The sequence below is a fragment of the Sturnira hondurensis genome, unplaced genomic scaffold, assembly GCF_014824575.4.
Source record: "Sturnira hondurensis isolate 20B ecotype Veracruz unplaced genomic scaffold, ASM1482457v3 Scaffold0010812, whole genome shotgun sequence".
NCBI classification, from domain to species: Eukaryota; Metazoa; Chordata; class Mammalia; order Chiroptera; family Phyllostomidae; genus Sturnira; species Sturnira hondurensis.
The window spans coordinates 813,094-834,581 of NW_028083443.1; the positions used below are offsets into that span (position 1 = coordinate 813,094).

Below are 21,488 nucleotides of genomic sequence, written 5' to 3' on the forward strand. Positions count from 1 at the left end.
ATCAAGCACCAGATTATGGACTATAAATCCTCCTGGTCAGAGTTGCTTAAGTTTCTCCCGTTTCGCCATGCCTCCCTTTACCCCATTCAGGGCTCAGGGTCACGTAGCTGCACGTTAAACCACTTCCTGTAGGCCTTTCTCAGTGTTATTTACTGTAGACTGCTGCCCGGGAGGAGGGAGGGGACGAGATGGCCTTTAGTTCAGGTTAACCCTGCAGGTGCAGTGTGCTGTGCTGGGTGCTTATCCTTCGCAGGTGCTCAGGGACGATGCTGTCAGCCTCGGAGAGCGCTGGTGGAGAGCAAGCTGCAGGAGCCAGCTTCTTTAAAAGTACACAGGGGCAGGAAGGAGAAGAGGGCAGGGAAGGGGGACCGCTTAACCTGGATCTATAGTAGTGTTCTGTACCTTTTTTCTCTTCATCTCCTCATCTTTAACAGGACACATTTATTTACTTATTTTTAAGAGAATGGATTATATTTGTATCAGGCTGACCTTGAGGTCTATTGCAGTATATTCTTGTGAATTGTGAGTAAATAACTTTGTATCAAAAATATTATGTCATGGCCACACTTAGGGAAAAAGAAAGCCTTGATTTCTGTGTCGTCATTTAGGTATGAACTTGACATTCCTTTGGGACTTTAGAAGTCACGTGGTCCAATCTCATATCTAATGTGTGATTCTTGCTTATAGGCATCGCAGAAGGATCTGCTAAACCTCTTTGAGCTCTCTTGTGGTTTTTGCTTCTTTTTCTATGTCCTCTCTTATTTCTTGCCTCACAGAAATTTCAGATGGCTGCATGCCTTATTTTAAATTAAAGTAGAATTACTTGTATATCTCAGTTTAAGTGTCTTTTATTCACTTGTATTATTAGGTTTTATTGGCATGTATGCCATGAGCAAATTTCTAAACAATTAAGAGGGCAAAGAAAGTTAAGGAGAAAAGAGGTTCAGCTGTAAATCGGGACTTTTTCTGCTGAGGATGTGCAACAGTGAAAGAATGTACCACACACGCCTCCAGTATGCAAAGCAAGTTCCTCCTAATGGATCTTATCACAACTTCATGACAAATTTCTAAAAATATTTCCCACAGTTAGCGGTGGAGCGCTGGGTTTCCAAGGGAAAGACAAAGCAGGCGCGCTGCGTGGGCCTTTGTCGGATGATCTGGAGAGTGAAGCCAGTTCTTGTGCCTTGTTTTATAGGTTGCGAAAGTGACACAGATTCTGAATTTACATTCAAAATGCAGGATTTTAATAAAGATGATATGTCCTATCGAAGGATTTCAGCTATTGAACCAAAGTCCGCTTTACCATTCAATCGCTTCCTGCCCAACAAAAGCAGACAGCCGACCTATATGCCGGCGCCCCTGCGGAAGAAGAAGCCGGACAAAAATGAGGATAACAGAAGGAGCTGGGCAAGCCCAGTCTATGCGGAAGCAGAGGGAACATTTCCAAGGTACTGGGATGTGATCTGATCATTGAGTTTTAAAATTTCTTATGCTTGAGAATTTGCTGGGATATGTAAATGTGGTAAAAGCAATGGTTCCTAAACTGTATTTCATAGCTAAGGTTTTAAACGTCATTAATTAAAATGTTTTTCTTCTATATTTTTAGTGAGACATAGCTTGAAGATATTTCTTCCATTTTAAAATGTCAGCAATATGATTTGCCGGTTCTTTTTTTAGACGCTTGCCTTTGGCCTTAGTGGTGTCTTTCAGCTTCCTGGGTGACATGATTATTCCTTGCAAGCTCTGCTGTGTTGCTCTTCACTTCTTTTACTCCCCTGTGTTGCTTGATCTCAGTGGACACAGAAAGAATCCTTTAATTTCTCAGCAAATTAGCAGAGCAAGGTGTGAGTTTTCAAATCCAGCTTCCTGTCAGAAGGAGGCATGCGGCTCTGAAAGTGGACCAGACTTCATGGATGAGTGAAGGTTGCCGGATGTAGTTTTGGGTGACTTAGCCGACCATAGATCCCAAGTGAGAAAGAAGCTGGAGAGTGTCATCTCCAAAACACTTCCTCCTCACTCTTGTTCGCAAGTATTTTCTCCTCCTGACCCGGTAGCCACTGGGTATACAAACTGAAAAAGTTAGAGAAATATCTCCTGGATCCGAATGTCTGTTCTGTTGATTTTAATACACAAAGTAACCCTCCAAACTGTATGCAATTTGTCTCTTTTAACACATTATTATTGTCTTTGGCCCTTGCATATCAAGCTATGCTCTAATTGAAATGAGATGCTGTGATAATGCCTTAACTTTGTTCTAGGAGCTGTAATGATGAGAACGGAAATTAATTTGCTTCATTCACAGTAGTATAAACTTTGTGAGCCAGAAAGCATGTCTTTTGTATTCTGTCACAAACTGCTCACACGATGTCTTACCTGGTTGGATGTTTTGAACAGTAACGAGAGGAGAAGTTGGGGCACACACGCGGAGCACTGGCCAGCAGTACAAGAAACTTCAGTCTCCTCTTGTTACTTGGAGGAGGAAGAAGAAAAGACAAGCATACCCAACATTGTAAAGGACGATCTTTATGTGCGAAAGCTAAGTCCCATCATGCCAAACCCAGGGAATGCTTTCGATCAGTTTCTTCCCAAGTGTTGGATCCCAGAAGATGTGAACTGGAAAAGAATAAAAAGGGAAACTTATAGACCATGGTATAAAGAATTTCAGGGATTCAGGTTTGTCTTTATGCATGTTTTTGTCAGTCTAGTGTTCACTCGGTACCCTGGCTGGGGTGCATTCTGTGTGTGCTTTCTATCAGAGAGACAGGTTAGCTTCCCTGCAACATCTGTGGAGCTGCCGTAACTGGAAAACAAAAGCCATTTAAATGTCAACTTTGGAATCTGGATCGCCACAGCCCTTTCTGTACATAGTTGTAGCTTGACATACATTTCAGTTACATTTTCCTCCACTTCTTTGCCTTCTTCCCTCTCTCCTCCTTTTCTCTGCCTCATTCCATGGTAGGAAGAACTCAGACTCTGAGGATGAGGATTCAGGCTCTGGTGGAAGCTCTGCCATCTTTAGTAGGATACAAAAAGCAGAGCATAGGCTAGACGGAAGCTGCCCAAGACGTTCACTCTTGATGGAACTAGCGACCCACCGAGCCAGGAGCACACGGGACACCTTTACAGCCTGGAGAACCAGCGGTGCTTCAGATGAGCCCAGGTGTCCCTGCCTGCACGCACCTTCCTGCGTTGGGTCTGGCTTGCAGCACCGGTGCCAGCTTCTGCTGCTCCATTAACCTCTGACCTTGATGTGTTGAATCATGAAACCGTCCTCACTCACTGCTTAGTATGGAAGCATAATGTAGAACATAATTGCTTTCTGTGTGGGCATGTGAGCTTGGAAGTCTATAGGATTAAATATTCTTTAACAGAATTATATATAAGGTAGTATAGAGTCACATGTGGTATAGTCAGTTCTTTGGGAAAACCACTTCTAAAAGGCTTTTGGGAAAGTGGACCTAATTTTACAATTGTATTGTGTGTGGTGACGTAGAAAAAGAAAATAACTTATAGATGAATACCAGGACAGGCAGGTCTGGTGGGCAAATGCAAAGAAAAGAACCATGGGGGTCTTTCAGGTAGCTTCAGAGCATTGCAGTTTTAAATTTCTGCTTCCTGTCGGTGCCCACTGCATGCAGTGCTTCACGACCAACTCGCACCTTTCCAAGGTCATGGCTGCTTCTCTGGGGTGAGAAGGAGGTCAGTGTGGCTCATGGAGTGAGGGAGAGGTGAAAGCGAGTGTTGGGTTGTGTCTCTGGGAGGTGTGTGTAGTCTGTCTCGTTGTAGCCCCATCACTTGGCCTTTGTGGTGCCCACCTTTCCTGAGAAGTACACTCTGCTTGTGTTTCTCTAAGTGGTATCCAGCAAAGTCACGGGGGATAGCATTACAGGCTAGTTTTTCTTCCACGGGGGAGTCCCTCCCATGCCCCCTACAATAAAACAGTAATGGCTAGTCGGTCTGCTACCTAACGACCTGTTCTCCTTCATAAACTTAATAAGATTCTCCCTTCCTTTTTCTTTTCTATGCTTCAGTCAGTTTTTATTACTTCAGGCCCTCCAAACGTATTCTGATGACATCTTATCTTCCGAAACAAATGTCAGAATCGATCCCACTGCTGGCCCAAGGCTCATAACACGCAGGAAGAATGTCTCTTGTGCACCAGGGTCTAGAAGAGGTGACTCTGAGATGTCATTCCTTGATCCCGACTTGGAGAATGACGATTTCTTTGTCAGAAAGACCGGGGCTTTCCGCGCCAATCCATGTGTTCTCCAGGCTTTCGAAGACTTCAGGAGGTTTTCTGAGCAAGGTGATCCTATAGAGCGAGATATAATTCTACAGTGTAGGGAAGGGGAATTTGTACTTCCGGATCTAGAAAAAGATGACATGATTGTTCGCCGAATCCCAGCACAGAAGAAAGAGGTGCCTCTGTCGGGGGCCCCGGACAGATACCAGCCAGTCCCTTTCCCTGAGCCCTGGACTCTTCCTCCGGAGATTCAAGCAAAATTTCTCTGTGTGCTTGAAAGGACATGCCCATCCAAGGAAACAAGCAATAGCTGTAGAGTATTAGTTCCTTCGTATCGGCGGAAGAAAGACGATATGCTCACTCGCAAGATCCAGTCTTGGAAGCTGGGGACACCTTTGCCTCCCATCAGCTTCACCCCTGGGCCCTGCAGTGAGGCGGACTTACGGAAGTGGGAGGCCATCCGGGAGGCCAGCAGGCTTAGGCACAGGAAACGGCTGATGGTGGAGAGGTCAGAGTGTGTTTCTGCAAGGATTTTGCTTGTAATGGATGGTCTTGTGTAACCTTCCTTGTGTGAGAAAGTGGCATTGTACGAGTACTGCCCGACCGCATGTCACGAGCCATTTGAAGTAGCCTCTAAAAAATTTATTTTGCTTTGAGAAACCTTTGCACATGTTATGGAAAAAGTGAAATTCCATATTTGCACAGCTCTGAAGCAGCTCTCTGAGGCCAGTTTAAGAAGGTGTGCCCACAATCCTTGCCTTTGGCCTTAAGGAAGACTGTGGTACTATTCCGCAATATGGTGTTTCATGAAAATGTTTTCCAATTCCATTTATAGATTTTTATTCTCGTGTCCAGGCGTTTCTTAAACAGTCTGGTTTTATGTGCTTTTCATTTTGGAGTGTGTGATTTTTGTGTAAAAATTTCCTTTAAAATGTGGCATTGCAACTTTAATTTAACTTAATTTTAGTTTTTGTTTTTGACCTAGGTTTCTCAGACTATCAGTGTGTGGATTTGTAAACTTATAGTTTAAAGTTCAGTGCAAACTTTATTAAAATGCATGAATATTATTTGCTGTCTGCTAAATTTTACATGTCTGTAATTATGGCCATTTCTATAATAATGAACGCATTTATGCTTGTGTTATGCAACTTGATGTTTGACAAATGTTCAGTTGGTTGAACTCCGGGGTGGACAAATATGATTAGGTTGGATAAAGTTTGTAGATGCAAATCTCACTTTTATTAGTTCCCGGCAACAGAAAGCTTTTTATTTTGGGTTTTTAAGTTCACGCTAAATCAGGAAACTCTGTCTTGCTTAATGTGAATTCCTTGAGATGAGAGATCAGTGGGAATATGAGGCGTGATCAAGGATGGGACTGAAGAAACAACCTTTTGAGATTTGTCCATCTTTTGTTAGACTCTCAAGTTAAAAATGTTGGCTATTTAAAAAAAAAAACAATGCACTGGGGAAAATGGATTTTTAATTTTTGGTTTTCTGATTTCTTAGACTCTTTCAAAAGATTTACGGTGCCAATGGGTAAGTTTTGTGGTTTGCAGTTGGAGAGAATCCTCTGCAGACCGTCTGTCCTCCGTGTGATGTGTCACTGCACGTGTCTCCTGGCATGCCACTAAACGGGGGTGCTCTGGGCCATGCATGCGATCTTAAAACGGGGTATTTTTCTTAATTTGGCGACCTAATTTAGGCAATGCGTCCGAGTGCCCACTGCATGCTCTGCTGTAGCACTGCAATGGAGTTGTTTGATCAGAACCTCAATGTTCAGGTCCTGTTTCCTTCCTTTTTCTTTTAAGAAGCCGATTAAAAGTAGCAAAAGCACTCACACCTAGGGGTTAGGTATATTTATTTTGGTATTGGAATACGACAAAGGCCTAAATTTTTATTTCTGGATGTTGAAAACCATATAAGTGTACTTCAGAAAACTGTGATGGAAAGAGGATATTAGCATTTACTCTGAGGTCAGAACACACGCAGCTGGTATTATGAATGTAGTCCTACCTCATGGGGTGCTTTCTCAGGTTGGTTGGTGAATGCCATTAGTCCTCGTTCAGAAGGAGTTCAAAACATTTTCAAGACTGCTGTGTGATAGAGTCAAACTGGCCTGCCAAAATTGCAAAAATTAAAATCCTGGTAGTTTCCAATATTATTGCAAGGACCATATTTATAACTAATTCTAAATTATTGTCTACTTTATAGTTAAATTTTTTTTAGTTACCAGGTAGATATTAATTATTATACAAATAACTTTCTGGAAATATTTTCCATTTCCAGAATGACAGTGTTAAAAGTAAATACCACTTTTACTTTAGAATAATTTGTTCTTAGTGAAAGATAACCAGGTGGCTCCATATAAATACTTCCTATCAAAGTTTTTATAATATTGTGAATCTAACTGTTAATATTTTTGATCAAGAAGCAAACTTAAGTGTGTTAATATTTTAATCTTGATTTTTAATCAAGTATTTCAATTTTAAGGCCTAAGACTTAGTGGCTAAGTGTCTTTCTCTATTGGGATTTATTTTATTTCTAAGATTCTCTAGTTTTGATAGCTTTGGATAATTTGATAGTATAGAGATCTTGGAAGTTACTAAAATTGCTATTTAAAGCAATATAACCATGCTGGGTGTTAAAAGTGTAACTGAACCATGGGCAACTAATTGCCAAGTACTTCTCAGTCACTGATTTTAATCAGGCTCCCATCGTGCTGTGAATGTACCACACAAGGGCGTTATTCCTCTCCAGCGCCTCAAGTGCTTACGGTATTCTCATTGGTGGGGATGAGCATGGCAACTTCAGCACGATGCTTAAGCATCTGCTAACTTTGATTCATCCTGGGAATGCTGTTTTTGACTTGATGAAAAAATCTCTTTGCAGCTTCAAGCATTTTGAATGATAACTTGCAGAAGAATTTTCATTGGTAAATAAGCCATGTCCAGCTGTTTCAATGGCTGTACACATTCCTCTTTACGGATACATGGTATAACCAGGTTCAGAAAAGATAGAAACCAAACACCAAGGCTCAGAAGGCTAAGGATTTTTCTGGGCTTTCACTAGTGGCAGCAGATGCCTCCTGTAGACTATTTAGAGATTGTTGCTTGCATAGTACAGCACTTGTTTTAAAAGAGATTTGGTGCCAAGGTAAAAACACAAACAGAGAAAGATTTTCTGTCAATTGAGACTGATGAATAATGCGTACCTTGTCAAATAATGGGAAGAAACAAATAGAAATATCTCTTCACAAAACTCATGGGTTTTAGACCACTGGAATCAAAATCTATTATATGGTATTTTTTCTATATTCTGTCAGTTACTAATATTTTTCTTAAATTGATTTGCACTGAAAGCAAAAAATTTCAGTCGAATATAGGCTTCTAATCTGGAACTTGTTTCATGTTTATAAAGGTGTTTGTAAGTGTTCATAAATGTAAAAGAACTGATATTTCTGGGTGACATTTCTCTGGAGATAATGTATCTTGTCAAGCTTGGAATACTTACCTAGAAAATCATTTTTGTTCACCATCCTGTGGTTGAACAATAATGAGTACTTTCTTTTTGGTAAGGACCCGGCTAAAGAGAAATAGGCATTATCTTTTGAAATCTTGGATTATGACTTTCTGGCTTGCTTTTTATTCACCATTTAACCCCACCACTTTGTTCATTTTTGATAAAGACGCTTTGTACGTGGCAGCCTTTCCTCACATGTGTGCTTTCGTGTTGCATGGACTCATGTCTGTGTGGTTTTGTGACATTCGAAGATTTGGTCACGATGCTTCTTCTTGGCGGGAGCTCTGATGACAGAAATTTGTAAGGGCACACAGATCCAATTTTGAAATATGATTCAGCCATTGAATCTGCCGCCAAACATCAGCAGGAAACGGATATTGATTCAAGGTGCAGTTGTAATCAAAGGCAACTCAGATACCTATATCTCACTTGTGGGTTTCGGCTAAAACTGTCTTCAGAACTGTAAGGACGCATCAGACAACAAAAAGAAAAGGAGAATAAAGTTGATGTGAGTTACTTTCTGGGCATTTTGCCCTCGGGAGACATTTGGCAATGTCTGCAGACATTTTTTTATGGGCACGCTGGGTAGGCTGTTGAGAAGACAGGTGTTGCCCCTGGCGTGTAGCGCCTTTAGAGCCAGGGGGGCAGCTGACTGTCATTCAGTGTGCAGGATAGCCCCCAACCACACATAATCTTCTGGCCCCAAAATGTCAATGGAACTGCTAGCTTACCTAGAAACCCTGACTTAGGCTATAAACCTGTAAATGAAAAGTCTCTTTTACATTGTTTATCATTCTCATTCATGGTAGTTCCAAAGCCTCAAACCCAGGTTTTAGTGTTGATTACTCTCTAGAGAATTTTTACAGTACCTAATGGAGGTACACAGGGTGGGTCAAAAGTAAATTTACAGTTGTTCACATGGAAAATAATATAATAATAAGTAATAATGCAAGGATAAGCTGTGTTTTGCATACTTACAACTGTAAACCTATTTTTGTCCCATCCTGTATCTGAAGGTACATTAATAAATATATTCTTATCTTCCTCTGAAGGTTGGGGCCCCCTAACTTAGCGTCATGGAATTTCTGTTTGCCCCATAAGGTTATCAGTGGTTTTTATATTAAGGAAATTTTGCTACGTCTTGGTCCTTTGTAATCCTTTACTCTTAGATAGTTATCTATAAATGTTCTAAAACCGAACACCATAAAACCAGTCCAGAAGTTCCAGGAGAGGAGCGGTCGATTAGCATCATGGGGGAAGAGCATAAGATTTTAGTAATACTGTTTTGTAATCTATACCTTCTTTCCCCTTTTTTCTTTCTTTACGTTCTATTTCAAATATTCTGTTCAGCTGAAAATGCAACACGTTAGACCTGCCTTTTTAAAAAATCCAAATGTAATTCTAAATTGAAGCCTTTTCAAATACAAAGGTGACAAGTAAATGAATTGTAAGAGCTGTGGTTGGCTAGTGAATAATAATTCATTCTACAAGACGTGTTAGAGCTGTGTAGTCTTTTATAGTTTCCCAAACGGTTTTCGGGGGACTGTCTCTGGTGCCCATTTTATTTTCTGTGTGGTGGATGGGTGGGTGGGTGTCATACATGTTTTAGAAACACGGAGAAAGAGAAACAGACGCTGCGGCTTTCCCAAGGACGGCCCGCTGTGAGTGGCAGAACCGGCCTGAGGGTTCTGTGTAATGAGATAATCCAGTAGGCTGCTTGGCACACGGTGAGCCCTCAGAAGTTTATTATGCTGTTAACTCTGATAAGGAAAGAAAGAATTCTTTGCGATCTGGCTGAAACACTCCTGCACTCTGAAAGTTCTAGATTGTATCAGTGTGGCCCGGGGTGACCTCTCTCATTTGAAACTGCTTTGGGAATTAGTTTTCAGAAGATCCCACACAGTTACATTTGCCTTAGTAAGACTAGTTGGTTCATAGCACCAGGTGATTATTGAAAAGCAGTCGTCATAACCTGGCCCGTGTTTCCTGACGATCTCTTCCTTGCTCAGCAGAGGAGGAGCTGAGGCTCAGAGAAGGGAAGTGATGTTAGGTGGGGGGTGAAAACTGGTGCAGGCCCTGAGTCCTCGCTGCCTGCCTCCTCCTCACAGGGTGTGCCTCAGCCTCTGTGGGAAGCGCTCAGGCTTGTGTCGGTAACTTTATGCAGCTCCGGGAACCCGCGGAGCTCACGTTGCTGCCTTATGCTGGGACTTGTCTACTCTGCGCGGTGCTCACCTCACTTTGTTCACATTGGGCACCGCCTGTGTACCAGCCTCTATGATGTGAGCTCTCCGAGGACCGTGCCGCCTCTGCCCGTGATGAGCGTGTGTTCTGAAAAGACACAACAAGTTAAGGTTTTGTGGTGCAGGAGGAGGAAAGTTTAGAGAGCACTGACGGACATGTGTAGGCCAGAGGAGACCATCCAGCCTTCCCCTCCCAAAAGATTATTATAATATTTACATTGCCTTTCACTCTGAAATGTATGTCACTGCATGGTTTAAACATCCAGATTCCCCTTGAGCCCTGCTCTTGAAATTTTTCCTTGCCCCTTTCTAGTGAGTCTGTTACAGTATTAGCTGAAATAGCCTTATTCATTGCAGTTACAAAGTAAGTTATATCCTCAAATTCACACAATTCAGTTTTATATAGTCATACCCAGTTAAGGAATAGCACATTAATAGATCAACATGTAATTTCATATCTAAATTCATATATTTCCTATGTGTAATCTTTTAGTAGTCCTTAGTAAGTCCTATAAAGCTTTCTTTGTAAAACTTTGGGAGTCATACATTCTCACAAAAAAAATTAGAGACATTTCAAGTTTATTTTGCTTGATTAAATGTGATAAAACATTCTTCATTCTTACCACGGATGTTAAATGAGCGTGTCCTCCAAGCAACGTGTGAGCCTGTGAGGGAGCTAGGTCAATGTGCACGCTTGTGCACGCACCGTCCGCGCCTGCGCTGAGCTTTAAATGCCATGAGAAAGGTAGAGCTACAGCACTAGAGGAGCTGGGAGAAGGCAGAGACCGCTTTCCGCGTGGAGCAGCTGAGAAGGCTGTAGCTCAATGGTCGAATATTATCCTGATCATTAATACATTTAGGAGCACCTACCAAGGGCCAGGTACTCTTTGAGGCACAGATGGTAGCGGCAAACAACCCAGACAGAACTCTTGCTTTGTGATTTTATAGGGCAAGTCGGGTGATGTCTACATAAACATACATTTCAGATGGCACCATGTGCTGTGGAGGAGGAGAGGAAGGAAAACAGTGAGCCAGAAGTGAGGGACATTTGCTATTTTTTGTAGATGGTCAGGGAAGGAAATGCTGAGGTAACATTTAAGCAGGGGACTGGGAGTCAGAGATTAAGCCCTGTGGATATTAGGGCGAAGAGCTCATATTTGATCAGGAACAAGGAAGGCAGTAGGCGGTAGTCAAGCAAGTGGGGGAGAGCATTTCAGGAGATGAGTGCAGAGAAGTAGATAGGGACCAGGTCATGGTTGGCCCTTGTAAGTCCTTGTAGGGCTTGTGTTTAACTTGAGTGACATGGGAAGGAACTGGTGGGTGTTGAGTAGAAGCATACCATGATCTGATTGCAGTTTTGAAAAGAATACACTGTTGGTCAGGAAGAGGTAGAAGACGAATTATTGTAGTAATAATAGTAATACATACAAGAGCTAGAAGGGCCTGGACCAGGATGGTGACGGTGCAGGTGGTGAGAAGTGGTTGTGTCCTGGATATATTTAGAAGGCAGAGTGACAGGATTTGCTGATGCAATCAGTGACCATGTATATGTGAGAGAAACAAGGAGTCTGGGATGGCTCCAAGATTTCTGGCCTGCAGCCTGCAATGCTGGAGTTGACTTTTATTGACATGAGGAAGATGAGAGGTGAGCAGGGTATAGGATGGACAATCATGTTTTAGGTCTATGGCAAATTAACTTTGAGTTGCCTGTTAGACAGCTCCAGTGGAAGTTGCACATACCCATCCGGACGGAGGTTAGTCTAGCAGGATTCCTGAGGACAGAGGGGCATTTAAGAAGGCGTATATACTGATGATGAAGGGCTTTTGAGAGGAGGGAGCAGTTCAGGAAAGAGCTGCACTGCATCTGGAGGCTGGGTGATAATGGAAGAAGCTTTTTAAAAAGTCTAAGTAAGAGTTGACTGTGCTCTGATCTAGGGTGTTGGCAGTGGAAATGGAAAAAAAAAAGACACTGAGTAAGAGGACTTGATAACTAATTGAAAGTAGGAAGGAGGGAGAGGCAAAGGTGAAAAATGGTTCTTTGGTTTCAAATGTGGATGGTTGGAGGGCAGGTTACACCACTCAGAGCTACAGAAAGAAAAGCGAGTTTGGGGACAGGGCTGAGTTGGGCTACATTAACAATAGCCGTATGTTTTGTGAATTACTGCTTACAAAATCCTGTTTGATATTCTTTCAATTGGTCTTTTTACAATTTAGGTGTTTAGGGATATCCATGCACAGATGTTAATCTAATGAGCAATTGTAATTGAATTAAAGGAGGGAACATGCCCTAGTCTATAGGTTTGGGGAGTCATTTGCATAGAGGTCATAATTGAATTTGTGAGCTAGCCAAGAGAAAGCATGTTATAAAAGAAACGTAGTGACGGTGCTCCAACTGATGTAGCTCAGTGGATTGAGTGCTGGACTGCAAACCCAAGGGTCATGGGTTCAATTCCCAGTCAGAGCACATACCTGAGTCCCCAGTAGGGGGCATGCAAGAGGCAATCACACATTGATGTTTCTCTCCTTCTCTTTCTCCTTCCCTTCCCCCTCTCTACAAATAAACAAATAAGATCTTTAAAAAAAAAAAGTCATGTAATTATGGCAAAATCTTGGGGAAGGCAAAGTTTGGGGCCCCAAGAAGGGTTACTTACAAAGAAATAAAATCAGAAGTACATTATGAAAGATTTGTGGGAAAGAGCATTTTGGGCATCCCACCTTTAAAAGCTCTGTCTCTCTCTCTCTCTTCACTCATTCCTACCTGCTCTTCAGTATTCAAATCTGACTCCCTCTCTTTTTTCTCCTCAGTCTCCCCATCTTTGGGGCAGCTCACCCCACCCCACCTCTTCCTAGGTGCACACACATAGCACACATGGGCATCGTGTCCAACACCCTACCCTGCTCATTGGTTTCTCGTCTAGATCGAGTCCCAGAGCGCTGACCCTCAGTCTCTCCTCATGGCAGGGCTCCCGCACGTAAGAGACGGAAGCTGCCTCACTAAACAAGAGAACTATACAGGTTCTATTACCACTGGGTACTAGAAGCCACCTGTGGTGTGGTGCTTTGAGAACAATTCCAGGGCAACGGTGGGCAGGTCTTATAAAATCCTTGAGAAAAAGCAGCACACTTACTCACGGCATTGAACTTGAGGAGAAAATATCAGGTAATCATTAAATTATTTAATAAGTGCCCAGAAAAGGCAGCCAGACCTTACGAGATTATCTTGGGGAGAGATAGAAAAATAAAGACAAATGATTCTAGGGACTCATAATTATCATTTTTTCTGAAGTAACTCTTGGATGCGCAGAGTGCTGCAGATAGGAACACTGGCTTGTTCTTATCGACGTGGGCAGGTTTCCTTTAGCCGTTTTGTGAAAGAACTCACACTCGAGTTGGTGCGAGGCTCTTGTTTCTGCGTTTTGGAAAAACACCATTTATCTCTGTAGTGCTATTTCTGTGATATCATCACTAAAGCGTCTAGGTAGTACGGCAGAAATTTAGATGGAATTTCCGAGTATAAGCCCAACCTTCCAGTTTTGACCTTAAATCCGGTCATGTGAACCTTGCTTACCAAGGGCGTTGTCGTTACAGGAGTAAGTCCATGAGTGATGTCAGCGCAGAGGATGTTCAGACCTGGCGTCAGCTGCGTTACGAGGAGATGCAGAAAATAAAATCACAACTCAAAGAACAAGATCAGAAATGGCAGGATGTGAGTATGCTTTATACTGGGAGATGGAAAGATGGGGAAAGTGTATTTGTTTGCATTTTCTGCTTCCCTGAAAAGAAAGTCAGTATACTCAAGAGAGAATTTTCCTTGCTATTAAAGAAGAACTCAGTTTTGCAGAAAATGGGATCAACTTCCTTTAAAAAAAGTTTTGAAACCTTTTTGTTTGATTACTGTTGTGTATTTTAAGATCCATTGTGAAAATACAGTAAGATGTTGATCTTCTAATATTCTTGAGTTCTTGAGTATGAGAAGATGCTTCTTTGCAGGTTTGCTGACTTATTGACTTGCTTTGGTGGTTGAGTTTGGGGTAGGACTGTTACTGCTGCTTGTGGAAGGACGAAACTTTGCTTAGGGTCCGGGAGAGTGGAGGGTCAGGGGCTCCAGCCCCGAGTCTTTCTTGGCATCAGCGAAGAGGGAGGAATGGGTCCTTAGAGTTAATAAAGGAGGTTTATAAGAAGTATGAACTATGAGTCAGGGTAATATTTTGGTTGAAAGAGTAGCTATATAAAATGAATTAAAATTAGGTGTTTTCACAGAGCTGTCATATATCAAGATTTCTCTCTGAGTATTGACTTAATCTGTAGCTCTGTCCCTGCAGAGAAAAAGCTTCACCTATTTTGAAAGGGGTAATTGTTATAAACCAAAGGAGTGTAAAGAAATGCAATAAACTATACAGAGCAAACCCAAAGAAGTGTGGACATCTTTATGGTAATAGCATTTAGTATTTAGTAGTAGCATGAGCAAAAGGGCCAGGGAAGAATAAATCTTAACTTTCAAAGGAATTAAAGTCTAAGTAATGAAGAAGAAACCCCTGTTGTGGCCACATTTCAAAATTCAAGTGGCTGTTTTAGTTGGGAACCCAATTTAATTGTCAGGAAACAGTAATTCAATGTCACTTTGCAAAATACATGGTAAAAGTTTGAGTGTGAAAATAATTAAGTACTGAGGAGTTATCCATTAGGTTGAGTCAGATAAAAATTCATTCTTGTTATCCTGTAGGACAAAATGCACACTGCTTTTGTTCTTTCTGAAAATTGTGCATATTGGCTTCAGGCTGTGTTTAAAGCAGAGTGGCTTGGTCTGCCCCCAAAGGGTGTCAATCAAATTTAGCTTCGCAGGACCTGGGGGTGAGATTCCCTTTAGTCTGAGACGTTGGATCAGCTTCTACTTGGGCTGGAATGACATTAGCATTCCAGTGTGGGATTTTTAGTGCAGGATTTCTCTGTTTTGGAGACATTGAAAACAGTTGTACCATTCAAAGTACCTTAAACCCCTGGGTGTTAGTTAGCACCAGCTTAGACTGCGAGGGCTAATTTAAAGCTGAGTTAGGTTGATTGTCCTGGGTTCATCCTGCTAGGTGAGACTTCCATTCCTAGAAACAGGGAAACAGGTGTCCACGTGTTCCTGTGTGATCTTCCTTATTGCCCCGTCCTTACACGAAGTGTACCCACTTTGAAGTCATGTACTTGAGTCTGGCCCTCCCGGTAAAGCCTTCCCAAACCCCTGCCTGAGGTGGGATCTCCTTTGGACCCTACTGTCTCAGCAGTCTTATCTCACTCAGGGTTGAACCCTCAGTTACGTGTGTGTCTTTCCTTCTACACCGGGAGTTCCTGGGGAGGGGGAGGGCATCTGATTATCTGGGTGTGGGCATTCCCCCCCCTCAAAGAGGGACTGAGCTCGGGTCTGTTAAAGGGAAGACCCGGTCTGCACCCGCGCATCACCATTTTGCAATAAATTATTTCTTTTCCAGTTTCACTAGTGAAAAAGTGTCATTTCATATAGCGGCCGGATTATGGGAGTGGGATGAAAATGAACTTGAAACACTTCCTGATCTTTCTGACCTGGTACCTAATTACAAGCATTTAGCCTTCTTTGTGAAATGGGCAGGGAGGTAGGAAAACAAAAATGGGGCCTATCTTATTAGGTCAGGTTTTTTAGGCAGACACATGAGATAAAGCCTTGGTACAGAAACGCTGGCTATAAAAAGCAAAATTAGGGCACCTTGGCATCAAGTGGGAGTGAATAGTTTCAGCTATGTAATGGGATACTCTGGTGCGCTCTCACTGCCAGAAAGGGTGTGTAGAAATTCAGGTATGCCTGGGTGATGTGATTTTCTTCTGTCAGGACCTTGCAAAATGGAAAGATCGTCGAAAAAGCTACACTTCAGATTTGCAGAAGAAAAAAGAAGAAAGGGAAGAAATTGAAAAGCAGGCGCTTGAGAAATCTGAGAGAAGCCCTAAGACATTTAAGGAGATGCTGCAGGACAGGTAACGAGGCTGAATGGATCTCGTGGTTGCGGAGGCCAGTGTGAGAAACGGAAATTCCGTGGATGTGTAGGGGGATTTAAGTGGGCACCGACACTGAGCTGTCACCAAATGTGCAGCGAACCTTTGTGCATTGTGCTTCTCAGGGAAACAGCACAGTGTTGCTGTGATAAATAGTGACTTGGATTAGCAAAACAAATGCGAGCTAAATAGATAGGCATTATTTCTTCGTATTACATTGAATATTTACAGGCAGAATTGGGTGGTGTTGGCTATATTTCGTGCAGAAGATAAACTGTTTTGTCTCCTTTTTAAGTGAGTTTAGGGATGGAATAGTCAAATAAAACCAGCTCTCTCATTTTAAATTGTGTAAGATATCGGGAAGTCCTCTTTCATGTTTTAGTGGTATAATTAAAGTTGTATTTTAAAGGAAGACCATATAAAAATAAATTGCAAGGGTTTATCTTTTGCCATGCCACTTAGCAGAATAAAAGGTCAAATTACAGTTTCCCATGGAGCAGTTACTATGTGAAGCCTTGGGCCACGAAGAGGTGAGGGAGGTGGCAAATACACTGTAAGGAAAATGTCAGAAGGGAAATGTGCTGTCAGGTGAACCGCAACAAAGCTTCTTTGTGTCCTAGAAGCCAATGGCAAACACAGTTTCACTCCCTTAAAGGCAGCACAGTGAGCTGGAGAGTTACTCCTTGCAAAATGCTTGAGATGAGACTGTTTCATCAGCTCCCTAAGTGTGAACGGTGACTTTTAATCTGTGATAACTGTCCATGCAAACTCTATGAAGCTGAATGAAAGGCCATACAGGGACTTGATCTTAATGGCAGTCTGTGTGTTTTGTAGTCTTTTACTTTTGTTAAATTATTATAACTCATATAACAGTAAATACAATCTGACAAGGCATCTGCATCCGTGGAGGGGTCAAATTGCCTGTCAGACAATTAGTAATAGGTCAATTTTGGAAGAGTTATAAACTTGTGGATAAATTTGTTGAATAACTCCTTATAAAATTTCTTAGTTTTCTTATTAAAATATCTTTACAACCTAAAAAAATATCCCTGTGAAGTATTTGAGCGCCTCCCTAAAAAATGATCAAGCTCTTACAATATTTCTTAGTGTGGCCCCAAAATTTACATGTATTTCTCCTCATACTCTGCTACCGTTGTATTGGTTATTGTGTGTAGTTGGTAGTCTTTTGATTCCCAGTCCATTTTATATGTTAATTACCAAAAATAAGATCCATCACTCCACTTTTGTGTGATAAATGTGTAACTTTATGGTTATGGTGTGTTTCTGCCAAGGGAATCACGAAATCAAACGTCTACAATTACATCGAGGAGTAGAATGTATTCTGATGGTGATGTATTGAATGAAGACAAGCTCCCCCCGCCACTCACAATGTCAGAAGCGAGTCCCCAGAGTGAGAGAGTAGAAGAGACGGGAACAACCTTTCCTACAGAAATTCCTAAACAAGATTCTACGACTCTGGTGAAAAAAGAAGACACTCCAACAGCTGATGTTTGGCATCCTCCAAAGAGCCCTGTGGAAGAGCACCGCCCAGCGCCTTTGTCTTCTCCGCGTTCACTGAGCACACGCTTGGAGTCGACTCGCATTGCAGCTTCTCTCCCCAGAAGTTACCAGAAAACTGATACAGCCAGGTTGACATCTGTGGTCACACCGAGACCTTTTGGCTCTCAGTCAAGGGGAATCTCATCGCTCCCGAGATCCTACACGGTAAAACAAAAAGTGTTCTCAGTTCATTGGCTCTCTTCTCAAGNGCCCAGCGCCTTTGTCTTCTCCGCGTTCACTGAGCACACGCTTGGAATCGACTTGCATTGCAGCTTCTCTCCCCAGAAGTTACCAGAAAACTGATACAGCCAGGTTGACATCTGTGGTCACACCGAGACCTTTTGGCTCTCAGTCAAGGGGAATCTCATCGCTCCCGAGATCCTACACGGTAAAACAAAAAGTGTTCTCAGTTCATTGGCTCTCTTCTCAAGAGCAGACTGTTGGTGTACTTGTGCATAAGTTTGAGTTACGTACACTTGGTGTGTAAACTGTACATAACACATAACACAATTTTAAGTTTAGCCAATATAGAGTCAGTAGACATTGAATGATTAAAATATAGCAATGATGCAGAATTGAGTAAGCTTTAAATTCCATGCAAGTAGAGCTAATACATTTTGAAGAATGAGTAAGCTACAGTCCAAGGCGGAACATTTATTTTTTAGCATCAGATTTTCTCAGATATAGTTTTTATAAAGTATTAGGTTGAAGTACATGAATTTGTCAGTAGTCAGTTCTCTTAGACTTATAAAACAGCAGTTTCATGTGGTGTAACCTAAACATTTTTAGGTTCTTATGTACAATTTTCTATTTTTTTCTCATTTCCCACTTTGTTAGAACTTGGTATGTTTGAGTATAGTTACTAAAATGTATCTCATGTTAAAAAATTACATATATATTTCTATTTATATTGCTATTAAAAATACACAGAATATGGAATCATATGCCCTGAGAAAATGAAGCAGTACCGTCCACCTGAAAGTGGGTGTATTCATTTTAATTGTTAAAGGAACTAATACAGTCTAGTTGTAAGATCAATGTTCAAATGAATCTAAAAGAGAAAAAAATTAAAAACAATTGAAGTGAGGGAAGATTGTCTAAACTAGCCAGGGGACTCCTGACCATTATTTTAAGTAAAATAGAGGCATATTTGAAAACATTAAAGTTAAATTTATATGACAGACTTTTAACATAGTCAAAAGATAGTTTATACACTTGGAAAAATATTAGCGAAATGTATTATAGCTATAGGGTCAATGTCCTAAAGATTTAAAGTGGTCCTACACATTGTTAAAGAAAAGATAAATAGTAGAAAAATGGGCATAGAAATGAATAGCCAGTTCAGGGGAGAGGGAATTTCAATGGTTGATAACATAAAGCACCCAGGTGCATGTTCATCCTCATTAGAACAAGAACAAGGTGTATAACCTTTCATCCATCAGATTCCAAATGTCTAGAGTCGACAAGGATGCAGAGAAACACTCTTGTACAGGGTCTGGCAGAGGTAATACCTGCTTGAGTGTGGTTGGTGGGGTACCTGAATGTCTTGCCTCAGATGGACAACAATTTGAACATTTCATCTAAAATGTCATATGGTGAGCTTGAGTGTGATATTGTTATGTTACAGAATTGCACGCTTATGATTTTGTAATAAAAGATTTTGTCCTGGCTGGTGTAGCTCAGAGGATTGAGCAAGGCCTGTGAACCAAAGCATCGCTGGTTTGATTCCCAGTCAGGGCCCATGCCTGGGTTGCAGGCCATATCCCCAGTAGGGGGCGTGCTAGAGGCAACCACACATTGATGTTTCACTTCCTCTCTTTCTCCCTCCCTTCCCCATCTCTCTAAAATAAATAAATAAAATCTTTAAAAAAAAGATTTTGCAGTAAAAAAGGGGCATTATTTGTGCCCCTTTAGACCCTGTATATTACTTTGGGAGTGTATTGCTGTAATAAAGAAAAATGTATATATATCCCTTTTGTTCCAGCAAATCTACTTTTGGGAATCTGTGCCATACAATTAAACATTCTGATTATAAAGATGTGTGGGTATTTGTTGCAATATTTTTGGAAGTTACAGAAAACTTCAGACAATATTCAATGCGTGTCACAAGAGGAAATTGTAGATATCCATACTATAGGGTATTCAACAATGAAAAAGAGCAGAGTCCTATCTATTGGCCCCGACTCAGGTAAATGAGCAACACAAGCATCAGAGGTCTGCTTACAACATGAACACTTTTGTGAAGCAACTGCTCTCCTCCCCATGGGTGTGCACATCTGTCAGGGTGAAAGGATGTGCTCCAAGCTTTCCTGTGGGACGTACATGCTACTTTTATAGTTTTAAAATATTAATGTATACATTTTAAAGTAGAAATATAACGATACCAAGTTTAACATGATGTTTCCTATTTAGATGGATGACATTTGGAAGTGTAATGGAGACGTCGATGGCGTGAAGAGAACTCAGTACAGTTCGGTCAGCGCCTCTGTGCAAAAGTCGGACCTGAGCCAGCTTGCTTCCAGCTCCTTCAGTGAAAGAGAGACCTCGATGTCAGGAGAGGGGGTGATGAGGTTGCCCTCTCCTACACCCCCCTTCTCATCTCTTTCCCAGGACCAGGCTGCCACTTCTAATGCCACATTATCTTCAACATCTGGCCCCAGTGTAATGTCTGAGCTCGGAGAAGGGAGAAGCTCGCCACAGACCGAGGTCTGCAGATCAAAGGTGGGTATGGAAAGGTGTTGAACCGCCTGTTCTCAGAAACATAAGTATTTGAACTGGAACCCATATTTCTAACCCATGCTTATATGCAGTCTAGTCCATGACATGGGCTGATTATGTGGAATATGAGGATTGCATTTCATTTTGAATGGATCTTGGGGGAAGTAGGTCTCTTTTGATGCTGAGTTTGTGGATCCAGAGGACGCTGGGAGATGGGTGTGTTGAGACTCTTGGCCAGTGTCCTTGGGGCTTAGCTGGGTTTTTCTCCTCCTGCCCATTTCCGCAGCCATAGCCTTCACACGCTAGTGCACAGCAGTCCCGGACTCAGGTGCAGGCGTTGCTTAGGAGGCTGTGAACACAGATCTAATGGGTAAATGGGTAATAAAGGCCCCTTCTCAGGGGAATGAGCTGACCACAAAGAGAAATCGGTACACACACAAGGTGCAGGCCTTTAGGGATGTGGCATTTATCTCTTTGTCATATTAACCTTTTAGTGACTTTCAGCACTAATTTGTACTTTAGAAAGTCTGGAGTTTTGTACCATTCCTTGTCTTTTAATGGGAATATTGAGGGTTAGTTACAGTACGACAGTTGAGTACCTTAACATTTGGAGTCTAAACAAAATGCACCATCAGGTGAAGAGTGACTGGAAGGAAGTATTTGTAGTTTTTCCTACTTAAAAGCCCCAAAGATAACTTAACAAAATTAATAGGTAATGAATGTTCTTTTAGTGTGTTTTACATGTAGGCTAAAGAGTTGTTGATTGCCTAGAATCTAGATCAAGCTTTTCTCTTTTAGAAAAAACCCTCATAAGACAACAGGGTATAGGAGTCCCTTAGCAAGGAAGTGCTTCTGTGGTTCTTTAGCTCAGTCTTACTTTCTCTCCTTCCTATTTGTTTTCCAAGGAACAATGAAGTATAGAACTTGACCTAAGTTATATTAATGAGGTAACGTTATGTGAAATAATTTCAAATAACACATTTAATTGGTATTATTAGATTTTTATTGGTACTATAAAATTTTACAACTTTAAGGCTTTCTTTCTGATCGTAAATTACTATGTACTTAAGAAAATTTGGAACTGTAGGAAACTACACAAAAATATTACTGATGATTTCATCATTAATGGATAATCTTTGTTAACATTTAGGCATAGTTCTTTCAATTTTCTTCCCGTACATACTTACAAGCATAAACAA

At 41.5% G+C, this 21,488-nt stretch overlaps 1 protein-coding gene across 12 annotated transcripts in view; it reads left to right on the forward strand.

The window, feature by feature from the left end:
• LMO7 (LIM domain 7) overlaps positions 1-21,488 on the forward strand; it is a 212,732-nt gene that overhangs the window by 160,468 nt on the left and 30,776 nt on the right. For 5 of the 12 annotated variants that reach the window (XM_037059350.1, XM_037059351.1, XM_037059353.1 and 2 more), the window contains 9 exons: positions 1,196-1,448; positions 2,395-2,673; positions 2,960-3,160; positions 4,032-4,751; positions 5,750-5,779; positions 13,591-13,708; positions 15,851-15,993; positions 17,304-17,736; positions 19,984-20,292. In XM_037059350.1, the coding sequence (XP_036915245.1) occupies positions 1,196-1,448; positions 2,395-2,673; positions 2,960-3,160; positions 4,032-4,751; positions 5,750-5,779; positions 13,591-13,708; positions 15,851-15,993; positions 17,304-17,736; positions 19,984-20,292 (2,486 nt within the window). The remainder of the gene's footprint in view (positions 1-1,195; positions 1,449-2,394; positions 2,674-2,959; positions 3,161-4,031; positions 4,752-5,749; positions 5,780-13,590; positions 13,709-15,850; positions 15,994-17,303; positions 17,737-19,983; positions 20,293-21,488) is intronic. The other 7 variants (XM_037059355.1, XM_037059356.1, XM_037059358.1 and 4 more) reach the window with 4 other exon arrangements.